This window comes from Ambystoma mexicanum, chromosome 1q, assembly GCF_040938575.1.
Source record: "Ambystoma mexicanum isolate Mex_15411 chromosome 1q, UKY_AmexF1_1, whole genome shotgun sequence".
NCBI classification, from domain to species: domain Eukaryota; kingdom Metazoa; phylum Chordata; class Amphibia; order Caudata; family Ambystomatidae; genus Ambystoma; species Ambystoma mexicanum.
This window is the reverse complement of record NC_090922.1, coordinates 576,865,135-576,883,492: the sequence shown is the minus strand read 5'-3', so window position 1 is coordinate 576,883,492 and position 18,358 is coordinate 576,865,135. Positions and strand designations below refer to the sequence as shown.

The 18,358-nt window shown below is 47.9% G+C and overlaps 1 protein-coding gene across 1 annotated transcript in view; it reads left to right on the top strand.

Annotated features, from left to right (window-relative positions):
* Positions 1-18,358, top strand: part of RO60 (Ro60, Y RNA binding protein) — an 820,045-nt gene that overhangs the window by 422,723 nt on the left and 378,964 nt on the right. Inside the window, exon 4 of the mRNA XM_069641073.1 lies at positions 2,430-2,576. Coding sequence (XP_069497174.1) covers positions 2,430-2,576 — 147 coding nt within the window. The remainder of the gene's footprint in view (positions 1-2,429; positions 2,577-18,358) is intronic.

The window sequence follows — 18,358 nt, the reverse complement described above, 5'->3', positions numbered from 1 at the left end:
AGGAAGAGGAATTAGTTAAACAAGGTGGTTTTCAGCTTTTTTCGGAAGGCAGTGAGAGAGGTTTCTGCTTTGAGCGTGCTAGATAGCGCCTTCCATAGCTTAGGGGCAATGTAAGGGAAACTTATTCCACCTGCTCTAGCTCGTTTGATGCGTGGGACCCTAAATTGGTTGGTGTGGCATTGCCTAGTTGGTCTGGTGGAGTGAGATATGGCTAGCGTATCAGACAGGTATGAGGGTGCAGACAGGTTGATACATTTGTGTGCGGTGGTAAGTATTTTGAATGTAATGCGCTCTTTGACAGGTAGCCAGTGTGCTGCCTTTCTGGCTTGCGCGATGTGGTCCCTTTTTGGTATATTGAGAGCTGCTCTTAGTGCATTATTCTGTGTTGTTTGGAGTTTATTGAGATTGGAGTTGGAGGTGCCAGCCAATAGCGCATTACAATAATCTAGTTTGGCTCCAATGGTGGCTCTGGCAATAGAAAGGCAATTATCTTTGGTTAGGAAAGGTTTGATGGCATTAATGAGCTTAGTGCTCAGGGCGGAGGCAGAAACAATGGAGTTGACTTGTTTGTCCATGGCGAGTGAGGCGTCAATGTGGACCCGTAGTGTTTTAACAGAAGGTAGAACTGGGATGACACAATTGTCTATGCAGAAGTTGGTGTAAAGTGGGTCGAGGTTCGTGAGAGTGGATTTTTGACCAAGGATGAGAATTTCGGTCTTATCTCCGTTAAGACATAGGCCGTTCGTGGCCATCCATGCTCGGATGATGGCGTATATATTCTGGACGGTGGCTGCGTCCTGATGTAGAGTCCTTTGAGCGGGAGGAGTACTTGGGTATCGTCAGCGTAGTTTGTGTATGTGATCCCAAGTGTGTCCGGTTTATCAAAGAGAGGTTTGGTAAAAAGATTATAGAGGGTAGGAGCCGTACATAGGGTGTACATCATCATCCAGGCATGGATGGCCACTCATGGAGTATGCCTGAATGATGAGAAAACGGAGCTGATCATCCTGGGTACCACGTCTAGCTTAAAGAATCTTAGCCCGGCCTACAACTCCTTCATGATAGATGGGAACAATATTAAAGTTGGACAGGAGGTCAAAACTCTGGGATTTTACTTGGATTCCAACCTTTCCTTCAAAAGACAACTGAGCTCCCTGGCATCATCATCGGCATACACGTGCAAATTGATCCGCTCAACCAAACCATTTCTCTCAGACACTAGCTGCGTCACACTCGCTAGAGCCATTATACTTTCCCGCCTTGACTACTGTAACGCCCTTTAACTGGGAACTCCCAAGGCTACCACCAACAAGTTACAAACCCTCCAGAACAATGCCCTGAGAGCAGCCCTAGTCATCCCCAGAAGAGAACACATCTCAGGATTCAGCCAACAGAACAATTGGCTCTCGACTAAAAACAAAATACTCCTAAAAATGCCATCACTCACCTATACATCTCTTAACAATGCCGCCCGATCTACTTGATCAATAGATTCCATAGACAAGCCTCCTCGAGACCCATCAGAACTGCATACAAAGACTGCCTTTCCATCCCAAACTTCAAACTTGCTACTATAGGAGGTAACAGCTTCCCGGTAAAAGCAGCCAAACTATGGAACTCCTTGCCTCCCAACCTGAGAGTAGACATGCCTTACTTGAATTTCCGCTCCAAGGTAACCTCATGGTTGAAACTGAACGACCACCAAGATAGCTAAATGTTATGGCTTCCTTCATGCTATCTGCACACCTTTGTAACCTGTGTGCCCACCCTTGTAACTTTGTTGTTACTGTTTACATTGTTTGCTCTCTCTATTATGTTTTGTATATACCCCCTACTGTGAATGTGTACCTTATATGCATGTAACTAAGCTTTGCATATTCTTGTAATTGCTGCGCCCTGATACCCTTGGCTATAATTGCGCATTATAAATAATAAAAAAAAAACCAAACAAACAATGCAATAGTTTGCCATATAATCACTCCGAAGACTCCACTGGAAGCCAAAACTAAGAACCGATTATCACAGTATGCACCAGTTGTTGTCCTTCTTTACAGTCCGTTAAAAAAACGAAATTCAGTATATATTGAAGTGTGATTGCTCTTGCTCCAAAGCAGAGTTTTTGCACATTGCTGTCAGTGCATACTCTCTAGATGCATCAGCAACACTTTTTTTCTGTCACTTTTCAGTAACATTAAATTCAAGTGTTTTTATTTGTCTGTCTTAAAAAAAAGCATCCACATTTTGTCTTGCTGTAACATGCACATACTATTCAGGAAGATTGGGTGACCACGTCCAACACAGTAAAACATGAATAAACCTGCAAGTTACCCAGGATAGAGGGAGATATCTGCTAAATAGCTAGGGTGGCCTTTTAATAATATTGTTGTTTCAAGTCTTTTCTTTTGAACCAAATGTTTGAATCATTACAGATCTGGAAGGCTTTGCTCAGGGACATGCCGATGGCAGCTATGCTCAGGAATCTCGGAAAAATGACTGCTGATTCCATCCTCGTCCCCTCCAGCCCAGAAGTCTTATTGGTGTGTGAAAGATTGTGTGATGAAAGATTACTCAAAAAGGTAAGCTATTTCACTTCTGTTATTAGGCCTTCTTAGTAAAAAGGAAAACTGTAGGGTGCATGCGGTTAGCAGCATAACATTCTATAAATTATGCGAAAGTATTGACTATTTTGAAAATTACTTATTGCATGCAAATCATTTCAATGACATATAATTGTAGACCTAATTCTCTTCAGGAATACTTGGATCAACTGGTTCAAAATAAAGTCTACATGTCCACATAACTATGAAGCTCCCCATCCCTTTTGCCCATTTTGAGTTTTTCTTACCTCTTCTTCTACAGTAGGCTCGCAAGCCAAACAACAGCATGTTTATTTCTTTGTTTTTGACTTGGTGTTCTGATTATTTCTAGTTTCCGTCTAGCTTCTCGTTTGCAATCTCACTGGTTGCCTGGCTTCCCCCCTCTGCGCTCTATTTTTGTGGATTCTTGGGTTCTTGGGATTACCCTGGGCAGGATCCATCACAGTTTAGCCACTTTGCAGTGAATTGGGCTGTACGGTTATGTGTCAGTGCAATACACTTCATTTCACCTGATGGCTCCCTTCTGTTCCAAGTACAGACGAAAAGCTCTGTTCTTGTTGCCTGTATGCCACCAAGACAAGGAAATAACCTGCCAATCTTCCCATACCTCTTTTTGCCATACTTGTGACTTCTAGGTTCTCTTTCAACACATTACCACATTTCCCCCCTCTGCAATCTTTTCTGTTCTTCTATTGTTCTCTTGATAACCATGTATGCACTTTGGCTACAGAAAAGGTAGCTACTGTGCTACCCCCCCCTCCACTTTCTTCTCATTACAGAAACTTGACTTTCATTGCTCTCTTCAACTGCTTATCTCTGCTGCACCAATGATCAGATGGATTGCTTCAAGTCAGTAGGAGGGTGGGGTAACAAATGTTTCCCAACGCATTACAATTGTCTCCTTCTCTTGTACTAGTATTTGGGACGTTATTGGTTCATGCCTCCAGGTACCCCTTCATGTCATATTTTAGTGTTCAGTATATATATAGTCATCCCGGTCCTGTCTCTTGGTTTTTCCATTCCCCTTTCACAGCCCTTATCACTGCTGATTTCAATTATTGTTCTTCGCTCCCTGTTTAGCAAATTGGGGTCAGCTGTTGGTTATGCTGCTGGTCAGGGCCGAGCTCCCTCCCTTGTCCTCTGGCTTCTAATTCTAACTCCCTAAAAACTATGTATCACCCTTGAAAGAAATTCCTTCTTGACTTGTTTTCTTCTGATTTACTTGATTCCACCCTCCTTTTGCCCGATTCTGAGATCACCTCACTTCTGCTTGTTTTTTTATCAATGAATTAGTACAACTGTAGACGATGAAATACTTTGCAAAACCTAGATGTTTTAATCTAGAAATAAGAATCAGTTAACTTTGTTTACTTACCCCCTTCAGGCTGAATTGTGTTGGTGTTTAAATTACGTTTAAATTACTTCCCGGATGCTTTGGTTGTGTTATCATACTTCTTTGCTATAAAAAACAAATCAGATGCTAAAAGAAATCATATTTATCTTCTCATTCACACTTGGCTGACACCACACACGATCCTCTGTATTTATGCTAGCATAATACTGCATCCTGAACATGATCAGTGAGTGGCTTTGTCCTGGCAGACTGTGCTTTACTGTAACAGCATATTTGGGGGCATTTTAAACGCAGCTGCACCCTAGAGCGCTGCAGAAGACCCTTCCTCAAAGACCCACCCCAGGGCAGCCGCTTGCCCATGTAACCCCTCCGGCTAAGGGCTTCGGAGCAATGGGCAGCTCCCAAAGAAGCAGCTCCAGACCGTGTTAGCCTGTGTAGCCTGCAGCCATCAACCAGCAGCGACTGACAAGGTAGGCGAGGTCTGGACAGGGTATCAGCAATTACTGCTCCCCTTTAGACTGTCCAACCCATTTTATTATCCTATTATCATATTATCTAAAAGCCTGTAGTATGTTGCACATTCATTTTTAGCCATATCCAACACCTAGGCCAACTGGTCGCTCAGCCACATCTGGCTTTTAGGCCAATTGTATTAGTTAGCCATGGGCCTCATCACAAGTTGGGCGGTAAGCACTAAAAGTGGCAGTAACGGTATTAGTGCCGCCAATACCGCTCCGCTCGATCAGAAGCCGGTGCAAATACTGACAACTGTAAAATCAACCGGCGCTATTGCAGCCGGCGCTATTACAGCCAGCGGTATCTGCCCCGGTAACACAAAGCGCAATCAATACTGCATCACAAGTCCATGTACGGCGATATTAGCACCAAAAACCGGCGCAAATACTGACAATAGCACAGCGCAATTACCTCCAGCCTCCAGCTGGAGGTAAATTAACATATGTGCCAGAAATTAAGCCACAGGTGATCCCAATGCACTCCAGAGGGCCACATCAGGCACACCCCTACCCCGAGGGCCACATCAGGCACACCCCTACCCCAAGCACTGTTCACAACACCATGCTGCCACTAGCCACTATGAGTTGAGACAGGCAGCTACTCATGCTGCTCCTGGTAGTAGAGATGCATGACATCCAGGCCAGGGCACAGGCAGTACAGGGGGGTATGAGGAGGAGGGAGATAGCCCAAGCAAGGCATGCGCCAATCCCCAGGGTCAGGCCCTCACATTGGACCCTCACTGACAGACAGTTGGTCACCCTGTGCCGCCTCAACAGGGAGACCATAACTGAGCTGCTCACCGCAATACAGGGCGGCATAGGGAGCAGGATCAACATCCGGACAGCCGTGCCCCCTCTGTTGAAGCTAGTGTCTGTCCTACAATTTGTCTGAACTGGCACCTTACAGCACTCCGTGGCCATGATGCATTGCATGGCACAGCCCTCCTTCTGTGCAGTGTTGGTCCAGGTGCTTGAAGCCCTCCTGCGGCAAGTACAACGCCACATCTCACTGCCTACCACCCAAGCCTAGGTCAATGGCATGAAGGCACAGTTCTATGCCATTGCCCAAATGCCAAATATGATTGCAGCCCCGGACCCTACCTATGTTGCGCTGATAGTCCCTAAGGCCCACAAAGCATTGTACTGTAACGGGAAGCACTACCATTCCCTGAATGTGCAGGTGGCAAGCGACCCCAACCTGTACATCGCCCACTCCTGTGCCTGCTATCCTGGTTCCACCCACGATTCTATGGTCCTACGGAACAGCACACTGCTAGGATACATGGAGAGGCCCAGAGGACCACATACGTGGATAGTGGGTGAGGAAAATTGCATGCAGGCATGCACTGAGAAGAACCTGACCAAATGCGGGGGAGTGCCAATGACTACACAAAGCATGGCATGACAAGCGAATACAAAAGTCGTACCTGACCACCTCCCCCACCAACGTCACACTACAGCCCAGGGAGCATGCACATGTTAGACATGCCTGGATGCAGAATCTGATTAACACATAAAGTACCAACTCCTAACACAAACATGACTACAGGTACCACAATGCAACATGCACAATCCAAAGCAATGCTGAAAAATGGCCACTTCGCATCACACAACAGCAACCCTGCCAGTACCACAGCCATGCACCGATGTGCGTCCAGCCCACAATGCCGACCCGGTGACTCCAGAAGCCTAGTGAGGGCCAATTGCAAACCCAGCATGCCACATACACAGGAGAAATACATTGCCACAAGACAGCCACCATGTCAAGTGCACATGAGACTGACAGACACCTTAAGTAACATCTGCTGCAAGGGAACAGGGTGCATGTGTAGCAAAAATAATGTATGATACGAGTGACACAGCATGCACAGACATTGTACACACATGCTACGAAATGAAGCCCCATATGCATACACATGATGTCCCTTGCCCTGATACTGTCTAAGGCCCCCCCACACATTGCAATGTGACTAATGGCTGTGCCTCCACCTATTCAGGTGACTCTGGATACCCGCAGCTGCCCTGACTAATGACCCCTGTTTGTGATGCACAAAAAACACAGGATATTGCCTACAACCACACTCACAGCAGGACCCGTGTGTGCATTGACCGTATCTTCGACCTTCTGAAGGCACTTTTCCACTGCTTCGACCGTACCGCTGGAGCCCTGATGTACGCTCGAGAGAAAGTGGGTAAAATTGTGCTTGTGTGTGCCATGCTGCACAATATCTGCCTGAATAGAAATGTACCTCTATGCCCTGACGTGCCACCCCCAGAGGATGAGGCTGAAGTGCCTTTGGCAGAGGCAAATGCATGCATTGCCAGAGATGATGTGAGGGGTGGGAGACTGGCTCGCCAGGGACTGATAGACAATTTCTTCTGACACATTCACAAGCCATGCACGACTGTTTGACACTCAAGTTTTTTAATAAACACACCATTGACACAATCAGGAATGTCCTCTCATTGATGAAGTTCAACAGTTTTAATGGAATGATGTGCCCCAATAATGCCCCTGAGCTCCCACCCGCCACCCACTCACCAGTACCCTATCTCCCCTACCCAACCCACCACCAACTCCCCAGCACACTATCCCCACTCCCATAACCCACCACCAATTCCCCAGCACACTATCCCCCTGACCCTACTGTAATGAACTCATGATGACAACAGTAAAGACAGACACAAGTGATCACAGTTCAAGGGTGTTTATTAAACTGTAAATGCAGGGTGGAAAAACGCCTAAGCTAAACCTAAATCTAAGATGGGAGCAAGCGTCGATCATCAAATGAAAAATAAGGCAGTCCTTGTGGCGTCTTGTCAAAATTAAAGGCCTATACTAAAAAAAAAACTATTGCCAATTCCTTACAACTAATTACAGAAAGAGTGTGGGATAGGGTATGCAAATAAAGAAAAAGTTGTTCACAAATAATATGTCAGGATATGATTGCCTTGAGGTCTCCCTTCCCCACGTTTTTAGCATGGCACAAGGTGGGTTTTTGGAGCACAGCACATGCTCGAGCCTTCCCGGAACGAGCTAACAGTTGCAGATAAGCCACAAATTAACAAGATAGTTCCTTTCTCAGTGAACTTTGGGTGTTAACTTTCTACCCCTGGATCTCCCTCAGCCAGGCTGAAACACCAAATGACAAGGGGGGGCGCTTCCCTTCCCCTTGTCTTTCAATGCTTCTTGCTTTTACAAATTTTAGCGTCTTTTCAAACATGGGGTGTAAACTTCCCTCGATTGGGTTCACTCTTGCCAATCTTCGTGTCACACTTTTCATGTGCTCATTTCACCAAGTAGGATTAATTTCTCTCAGCTTCCAGAATCTTCTGTCGGTTAAAGACTTTCAACGGTACATAGGATTTTGCAAGACCCCTATATGACCACTTTGACCGTTCTTTGCCTCTTCCCAAGGCCTTCTGTTTACGGTAGTCTTTACCGTTGGGTTATCGCCAAGAGTTACCTGTGTGAGCACCCCTGTGGTGCCAGACTCCTCTGTATCTGGTTTTCCCCCCTCCTTCATTAATAGTATCCCTTTGCTTTTCAAAGTTCAACCTAGCCTTCGGCTACTTTTCATTCAACACAGTTCGGTTTCTTGTTGACATTCCCCTCGACTCACCGACCAGCTTTGATTAACGGCTTGGCTTTCTTTCGTCTCGGAGTCAAGGCTGGTACCACAGAGACAAGCGTCTGTTCCCGACTTGGCAATCAGCAGAGGAGGGACTTGTGTACCGTTGACATCTGGTGCAGTACACGCTGACTTTTGTTTGCAGACTTATCGTTCCCTCGGCAGAGGCTTCACAGGCCTTGGTCGGAAAGGGCAAGGTCGACTCTCTCCTTGTCACCGTCTCGGTCTGCGCCGTCTTTCTCCTCCTCCTGAACTGCTGTGCGGGGTTAGCTTTTACATCGTGCTGTCTGCCTTGCTTTTAGTGTACTGTTGTGATCCATCTTTTATCCTTTTGGGGAAGAAGGGAAAAGGCTGTCAGGTGTGTGTGATTCTGATCAATTGCCTGACTTTGCCTGACACTTGTATTGGGAAATGTCAGGTAAACCGCTCTGGTGTTAGTTGTCTTCCGTGTTGTGCGAAAGTGTTTTTGTGGAAAAAGGGGTGTGGGCAGTGTTTTGGAATATCCTACATGGTATGATGGGGAAAAGGTGTTGCAAGAAGGGGGATACCACATCTCTCCCGTTGGTGTCCCACTCCCCAAGGACCCCCCATTCAGGTGATTCTCCCTCACTGGTCCACACCCAGGAACTGGACCCAATAGCGATGGCCGTGTCCTGGCCACCTGGATGACAGATCCCCAGGGACTAGCTAGGCAGACACCTTCAAGTTTCTCACACCACCCACCATCAACTCCCCAGCACACTATCCCCCCCCCCACCAACTCCCCAGCATGGCAAAAATTGTCTCAGTGTTAGTTACATCTGTGGCCTCTTTCCCTCCATGAGAGCCCCAAGTGATCTTGAGCCCAAAAGGCGCTGGTACTGGGCGTACACTTATGCGACTCCTCAATGGGTGTCATTGAACTGGAGAATATCGAGCCTGGCCCTGAGATGTGCTGTAGTGTGACCTCCGTGCTCTAGCGGATGGCCTCTGCAAGTGCAGAGATCCCTTCTGTCAACTCCTTGACTCTCTGCCCATAAACAGTGAGGGTGGCAGTACTGGCAGCTGCCTCTGCTCGGTTCCTTATCATGGCCTGCACAATCCTGCGGGTGGTCCCCTGCAGGCAGTTACGAATCACCTGCAGGTGTTTGGAATGGGTGTGCCCAATTCCCTCCATCTCCCTATGTCGCCTCTCCATCTCCTCCAGCCTGTGAAGCACAATGTTGCTTGGTGGTGTGTGCTGTATTGTAGAGGGGCTGGGCATTGGCTCTGGGCTATAGGCCAGGGAGCCATAGATATGTGTGTCGATGTCTGGCTAAGGTGTATGTACACGCTGGCGGCGGTGAGGGCTCTCAGGAGTTAGGACCCTTCTGCGGGCGGTGACACTGGGCTGATGTCCCCCTGTGTTTCCACAGTACTCCTACGTCCCGTCCCCTTTCCTCCATAATTGTGGGGCATTCCGTCCTTCGGTAAGGGACCGGAGCACTTTTGTAAAAAGCATCAAAAACGTCTTTTATTTTTACGCTGGATACCGCACATGGCCGTAACCCTGCCCTCCTGACCTCCGCCCTGTTCAATGCCCTTCAGTCCTTTTCTCTGCGCGGTAAGGGCTGGACGCACTAGCATCACTGGGAATTTTTATTTTTATTCCTTTTATCCTTCCTTCCTGCTCTGATTCCTCGGTCATCTAGTCCTCCGCCTATGCCAGAGCATCTGGGATTCGTGTCCTGTTCTTCATGCGAACGTCGCTTCGAGAGGGTGGATCCCCACTCTCTTTGCTTGGAGTGTCTAGGCCTGGAACATCGCTGGGATTCGTGCTTCTACTGCGACTCCCCCTTTCCGTCCGGGCACTCCAACGTCTTCTTCGGTGGGAGGAAGTGTTTCAGCGCGTTCCTCCACCTCATTTCCAGCTTTTCATCAACCAAAAGAAGAAACGCCCGGTAAGTTCTTTACATTTTAGGGTACCCCGGCCAGGGGACTCCTTCCCGGGGTCTTCCAGGTCCGGGAGGGGCTTGTGTAACTCTGTCACCAGGGGTTCCCCTGAGGTGCCTCAAGGGCCTAATAGGCGCACCGGAGTGTTGTCTGAGGGTTCCTGCAGCAGACCTGCCAAAACACCGGATGCCGTTCCTGGAGTTTTCCACACTGTTACCGGGGTACGTCCCAAGGTCTCCATTTCTGGAGCTTTTCATACAGAGTCACAGCTAGAGGCCCCTCTTGAGGGAGCTATATGTCCTGGGTTAAGGAGATGTGCCCTCTGTGTCCGTTACTGCAGCTACGGGAGTGGGTGCAGTGGCCTTTGGGGTGCTCCTGGTGGCCTGTGGTGTTGCCATGGGCTTGGTCTTGCTGGGTCCTGGCGTATCACGGTGGTCCATCCGCCTAGGCTTAGCCTGTTTGTGCCTTTATGGGGTAGTGGTGGTGGCAGACCTTGAGGGCCTGGAGGCGCCACTTTCAGATGGGCCTGCTCCCTCGTCCTCCTCCGAAGCCTCTGGTGATGCGTTTGTGCATGTAGGGGACATATGCATTTTTGTCAGATATGGTTCTACCAACCTTGTTGGCATGCAATACACATTTGATATGGTTCAGAGTGGGGCACCACACATTTGGGCAGATGGGCATAGTTGGTCAGGGGAGATTACATGTGGGCACAGCATTGTGGGGATGGTTGCAGCAATGTGTGTGTGACACATGCCAGTTGGCCTTTGGCCTGTGTGTGGGGAGGGCAGAGTGTCCATGCTCGGGCAGCTGATGTATGGCTTGCATGCTTGTCGTACTTCATGTCCCCTCATCCCCTCCCCGGGTGGCACACACCTTATGGGAGTGGGTGTGGTGGCTTCCTAGCCTGCAAAATGTTGGTGTGACTGCTGCATGGTGTTGTGGTTGCACATGCACCACAATCCTGCTGGCACATGGTGCACCTGCATGCGTGTGCATGGCACTTAGAGGGGTCACGTGCCACCCCTTCCACTGATGTTATGCTCAGGGTTGCCCTTGGTGCCCTGCCCCATGGCTGCTGTGGGTGGGTGGCTGATGTGCCATCCCGTCACTTCACCCTGATTGGCCTGCCCAGCTTCTGTGTCTGCTGACATGTGTCCCTATCCACTGGGGCGTCTTGTACTAGGCTGACATTTGTGCATGCACTTTTGCTGGGAGAGGGGGGTTGGGGGTAGTTGACTCATCTCATGGCTGCTGGCACCCACCTCCCTCTGTACCCTCCATGTACAGGACTGTGCTGCACTTCTCCCAGACAATGAGGACCAGTGGTTGCACAGTACCACCTCCAGTTGCCAGGGACTCCTGGCGGTGTTGGGACAGGAGTCGATGCACCCTGACGTTATTCCATTGCTTCCTGCAATCATCCATCCATCTCCGTCACGGGGTACACTGGCCACAGCAGTCACCTTCTAGCTCATGGCATGCAAGATGGCTGTCCTGCACTCGTCGGAGGTTTTATGCTGCCTACTGCCATACAGCTTCTCACAGTGGGCAACAACCTCATCAGTGAGGACCACCAGCTCTCCCTTACTGAACTTTGGTTTCCTCAAGAGATTTTCGGGCATCTTGCCTCTGGTCCTCTCCTGTGTCATTTTTGCTTGTTTCAAGGTCTGGGTGGCTGCAGGAAGTGGAGATTCTGGATGGATTGTGTTTTTCAAGATGGCCGCCACCATGCTTCCTGTTCTGGTGGTGATGCAATTTCCACTGGTGCTAATAGCGGTAGCGCTATTAGTGCCGATATTTTGGCAGAAACCCTTATTTTGGTGCAGTTTACGCCAGCCGGTAATAGCACTACTGCCGGAGTGGGGCGCATGTTCACACCAAGTTGTGATGGGGCGCTAATACCGCAGCACAACCCAGCAGTAACGCTATTTACGCTCTGCAGAAATGGCGCCGGAATACCGCCAGACTCATGATGAGTCCCCATATCTGGCATTTAGGCCAATTGTGTGTGTTAGCCATATCTGGCATTTAGGCCAATTGTATTAGTTAGCCATATCTGGAATTTAGGCAAATTGTGTTAGTTAGCCATATCTGTTATTTAGGCCATTTGTGTTAGCTAGCCATATCTGGCATTTAGACCAATTATGTTAGTTAGCCATATCTGGCATTCAGGCCAATTGTGTTAGCTAGCCAAATCTGGCACTTAGGCCAATTGTGTTATTTAGCCATATGGCATTTAGGCTGCTATCCAGGCAACTCGAGCCTGGGTGTTTTGCATCAGCTTTTGTGCCTGTAATTTAGGATTTCTCCCTCTACCCAGGAAACTTGAATCACTGCAGATCCTGCAGTCTGGGGAGCCTGCTTCTGCACTCTTGGCGCACCGGATCAGTTGCAGCCGGCTTGCTGCCAAGCCTTCCGTTGTCTCTTATGCAATGCCGGTGTACAGTGTCCACGTCTCCAGGCACTCTCCCCACTCTGCTTCCTCTGTCTCTCTGCCGTTCAGCTCGTCAGCATGGCCCTTTTCCTCTGGCGCCTCCGTTAGCTGTAACACGGCCTCTTTGGTACTCTTTTAGTTCCGATGTTACTCGCTTCCCTCTGCCACTGTGCTCCTCACACTGGGACTTGCTGCTCCGAAGTTTTTTATTGTTTATTTATGCTGCTGGGCTAATCGAATTGGCAGATCTGGCAGGAGCTCACGTAGCCTGCGACCTCATCGCATGGCTGCTGGCCATGCCCCGCCACCCCCTCCGAGGTGATGTTGCTGCACTACCACAGTATTTGATTGCCCAGGGGAGCCAGAAGTAGAGGCCGCTGCTGCACCCCCCCTGGAGCAGTGTTCCCTGAGTGATTAACCCACTAACCTGCATCTTTAATGTGGTTGTCTCCTGCCGAGACTGCCCCAACTCCGCCTGAATATCCTGTAGTGCCTTGAGCACCTCTGTTAAGGGTGGAGGGGACTGCATATGACTTACGTGGTTATCTTCCCAATTTGGGGGTTGGTGATTGTGTCACACCGTTGGAGTATCTCACAACTGCTTCCTGACCACAAAGCCAAATGTAGTTGACCCCTCCCCTCTTGGTTGGCACAGGCTCCTGATTCTTGTTAACAGGTAACCTTGAGGCAGCCAATTGGGGGGGGGTTAGGGAGAAGTTGTGGATAGGGAAGGGGGTGTTTAGGGTAACCGGATAGACGGTGAGGGTACGTGTAATTCATGGGTAGTGGGGTTGCAAGGGGAAGGCACATACAACATTGACCATCAAAAAACAATAGTAACCCTCTTGTTCCTGAGGTTCTTTTCCTCCTGACCTCTCTCCTAATCAACACAGTACAATCATTCTTGATTAGGAACATGCCCTCATGGTACTTGAAGCTTCAAACATTCATACCCTAGTTGTGAGCGACTAACATAAGCACATAGCTACCAGGAGACACCTGGACAAGCAGTAGCACAGGCAGAAAACGAAAAGAACATAAACATGACATTTTAGCACTTGAGCACAGACTGAACACATGACCCCCTTGAGCTCTTAAATGCATTTCCCAAAGAGTTATTTGCACAGTACAATTTGCCAAAAAAGACACAGAACGCCTCCTGCATGCTTTCACGAGTGCCACTTTGAGCAAGCAGCGACAAAACAAACATAGCGTGCCTTCGAGATAAATGTTCTCACACAGTGTGTCCTTGGTAGCATTCAAAGCTTTCCGCACAGTTTTCACTAATTAGCGTTCATGTGCTGTACAACGTTCCTCATTAACAGTGCTATGCGTGTCTTCCTCTGACTCCCCCCCCCTCGTTTGCTGTGTTTGCAAAAAACCCCAATGAGGTACTTAACTGAGGCCTGGGGGCAACATATGGCACCTCCCCAGGCAATGAAGAATCCATGTTGAAACAGGCAAACCCACAGTCTCACGAACGCTTGCCTCTCATGCTGAGAGGGGGAGGAAGCTGTGATATCCTCCGTTACCAGCCTGCACAGCCTCTCACCCCCTCCGGTCTCCTTCATCTTCCAGCACTCCTTCCTGCTCTGTTCTGGCCCATGCCTGCAAACGCCAGAATTACCAACACTCAGCACGGGCCAGGGAGGAGCTTTAAAGGCACTAGCATAGTGCGCATGCGCGCACTCCAACGCCCGTGAGGGTCATGGGAGTTGAAGTCTTTTGGGCCTCCCAGCCCGTACATAGTGTTTCCTGACCCCCCATTTCCTCACAATATTAAACGTGAAAACAGCCTTTCTCAGAGTTAGAAAGCAATTTAACTGTTACTGTGAAGTTTACAACAGTTCAACTGGCCTAACACAGATGTGTGCAAGTATTATCTGAAGCTAAGAGAGTGGCACCAAGGCTTCTGGGTAATTACTTGGGCTGATAAGGCTGGGGAAGGGAAAATGACTGCTTGTAAAGACTATTTTGAAGTTGACAGCCTGTATTGCCAAGGAGTTTGGAAGACTAAGAGAAGTGAATCTTAAAGGCAACCCCAGGTTGTTATTGTCGCAGACAGACAAGAGAGGCAAAGAGACTGGCGCTTTTGAATAGAGATATTCAGAGGAAGAATGCCTTGCCTACTTGAAGGTGTTGAAGTACTTTAAAGTGTATCTTGTTGAAGCCTGTCTAGAAGTACAAATCACTGAAGCTGTGGTAGAAATTCAAAGTACTGAAGCTGTGGTGGTATATATGGTTGTCAGTAGATTCAACATTGTAGTAGCCTAAACAAAGTGGAGTACTGTGAGAGAAAGATGACTGTTCTCATGGTGAATCAAGTAGAACTGAAGTTGTTGAAGTGGTAGCAGCAGCACTGTGAAATCATCCTGGCAAATATACCATTGTCAATTCTAAAACTGTTACTAAGGAAATACTAACTGTTAACCAAGAACTGTGTATCACTGACAGTTGTGCATCTAGCATTTCTTTTGAACTGTGGCAAGTCTTCTTGAAGAGGCGATCAATCATCGTGGTTGGGATTACCATTGGTGCTATTAGGTGGAAGTGGAAAGTGGATATTTTCCCAAGAGGAAGGGATTTGCTATCATCTGAACTTTGGTTAATAAACCTTAGTTCGACTTTGAAATGTCAGAACTGATTTGAGACATTTATTTCTTTGGTTGAACATTAGCAGAATTGACCATGAATCCTGAGGAAGGGAATGCACCTAGGACATCAGAAGGTTATTCAGAAACTGTGAATATTGTTATGTTATGTTATGTTGTATTGCCATACATTTTATTTTCTTTGTGCGTTTGTTGCTTAGTGTGAGGGTTATATATCGTGTGTGCAGTGTTTTCCCTTAGCTTGGGTTAGGCAGGGAAATCCTCATCAGCGTAAGGATAGTGAAGCATTTTACTACATTTATTTTGAGAATAAAATGGCATGCTTTGATAAATCATCAAACAGTTGTCTGCCTCGCTTTACTGACCCCTCACATGGCCCGAAGACACACAGAACACTTCAGAATGCCCACAAAAAACTGGAAGCACACCTTGCCATTCAAGCAGGCCAGGCCCTAATTGCAGTGAAACAGGGGTATTACACCAAAGGGAAGAGAACAAGTTCCTAGTCAGGAAGTTTGTGAAAACAAAGCACCGTAATATAATACTGGGACTAAGGGATTTTCAGGGGGCTGTACAATATGCAGAGGATGCCAATCTGTATTTGTCAGAATCCCACCCACGGGAAACTATGTCAACTGTACCCAGACAGTAACGGATAAAAGCAATAAATCGTAGAGGGAGCCGTCCCCATCGTACGGACACAGACAGAAAAGCCCTAAATCTACCCATTTCATTAGAGGAGGTAGATGCAGTGATTAAATCCCTGAAAGCGAGGGCTCTGGGTCTGGATTGCATCACACCTCATTTTTACAAAATCTTCTGGTTGCAGCTACTGAAGCTCCTAACTAAACTGTTTAAAACCTTTCTTCAATCCGAAAGGGTGACAGAGTCCATGCATAATTTCTCAACCATCCTTCTATTAAAGCCTGGTAAAGACCCCTGAGACTGTGCCTCTTATAGGCCAATTTCACTGCTAAACATCGATGTGAATATTTACTCCAAAGTTCTGGCCAACCGGGTGACCGCGATTCTGCCCAAGGTGATTGATGCAGACCAGACTGGCTTTATTCTGGGCAGAACCACAGGGCATAATATCCACCAGGCCTTAAACCTGGTGGAAATAGCAACAATGGATCGCTGTAAGACGACTCTCCTGGCACTGGACGCCACTAAAGCCTTCGATTAGATTGACTGGGCCTTTGGAGGCGTTCCAGTTTTTATTATTTATTTTTTTAAACATTTTATTAATTAATTCAATCAAACAATACAAACCAAACAGGCAGTGCATATATCAACAGTTTCGTTATACATTGTTAACTTCTGACCACTGATTCCCTTATCCCACCCCCCCTTACGAGTCTATTACTTTACACATTCTGTTTCTGCATCCTGCGGTACAGTCTCTCCTTCTGTGGGTTCTGCCGGGTCTCGTATTGACCCGAACAGTTGGGCTATCAATAATTTCCAGGCCATCAGGGACTCGGTCTCCTCTTCCCCCCCTGCATTACTCGTTTCTTACCATACCATAGTTTCTGCCTCTGCCCATTTCTGTAAATCTCTCCACCACACTTCCACTCTGGGTTGGTGGCAGGTCTTCCACCCCATGGCAATTCTCCTTTTTGCAAGCACATAAGCCAGATCTTTCAGTTTACCCACGTGCTTGAGCTTCTGTGATCTTGGGAACGCCCCCAATAGACAAGCCCACACCGTGTCTACCACAATCTTGACCCCCTTTTTTTCCAGTCTCCCTTTTATTTCACTCCAAAAGCGTTCGATGACCGGGCATGCCCAGAACATATGCACCATGCCCGCTTTCTCCTCATCACACTTAGGGCATGCCTGCCGTCCTGCATTCTCAAACCTCGAGATCCTTTGGGGTGTCATATATGCCCTGTGCGTAATATACAGTTGTATCTGTTTCAATCTCGCATTTCTAGATACCTTCTTATGATACCCCTGCGCCCGTTCCCACATCCCGTCCTCCATTGGGGCTCCTACTTCCGTTTCCCAATCTAGTCTCAACTGTGTGACCTCCTTCCCCACTTTAGACATCAACATCTCATATATTCTACATATCTTGTGGCCTCCTTCCGCTATGTCATATATCACATCTATGGTGGCATCTGGTTCTTCCACCAGCAGTTTCGGGCCATATTTTCTTAATTCTCTGCACCATTCTATGGTATGTAATATACTGGCCCGCATGCAATCCAGTTTCTTCCCGCAGCCCATCAAAGGTAATGATAGAACCCTCCCGCCAAATATCACCCATTGTTGCTAACCCAACCGGTTCCCAGTGGTTTCTGATTATCATCCTTAGCTGTTCATCTGCCCCTGTTAACGCAGCTAGTGGTACATGCGGAGAGCATGGGGACAGGTTCTCCATCATCTGGCATTCCCTTCCCCACATACTCCACCCCAATAGCATCATTTTAGGGCGCCCTATCATTTCTGCCTTGGGTACCCACATCATCTCTTTCAAATAAAATGGTGCACAGTCACGCCCGAACAGCCTGGATTCAGAGGTCTCTTCATCGGAGAGCCATTTGGCAACATACTGCAACTGGCTTGCTACATAATACACCTCATAGTTGGGCAATTGTATCCCTCCTTTATCGTAAAAGTTCTGTAGCTTCCATAACGCCACTCTGTTTCGCATGCCATGCCATAGGAAATCCCTGCTGCACATGCTATTCAATTTGGTGAAGAACTTCTTAGGTATCAAGTATGGTATATTCCCAAAGTAGTGTAGGAGCCTAGGCAGGACCACCATCTTGAGCATTGCTCCCCGGCCCATCACCGCCAGTGGGAGCTTTGCCCAGAACTGCATGCATTTTTCAATTTTTTGTATGGCCACCTCTGTGTTGCACCTATTCTCCCCTTCCACTGTGTGGTATATGTCTATCCCTAGGTACCGAAATGTGCTGACCGCCCATGGTACTTGCAATACGGGCAATCGCTCCACCGGAATCCCATTATACCCTCCTAATGGAAACATGCAGGACTTCTGGGGGTTCACCGCTATACCAGACAACCCAGCATATCTCTCCATTACTTCAAGAATGTATTGGAGATTTTCTTCCAGGTGCTGCAAATACAGCAACATATCATCTGCGTATAGGGAGATCAAATGTCGCTCCCCTTTCACCTCAATGCCTATGGTGTCATATTGTTGTCTCAGGTATATTGCTAGGGGTTCCAGGGCCAGTATATAGAGCATTGGAGACCACGGACATCCCTGCCTAGTGCCTCTACCAAGCTGCCACCTTCCCGATATTATTGATCCTGTCTTAACTCTAG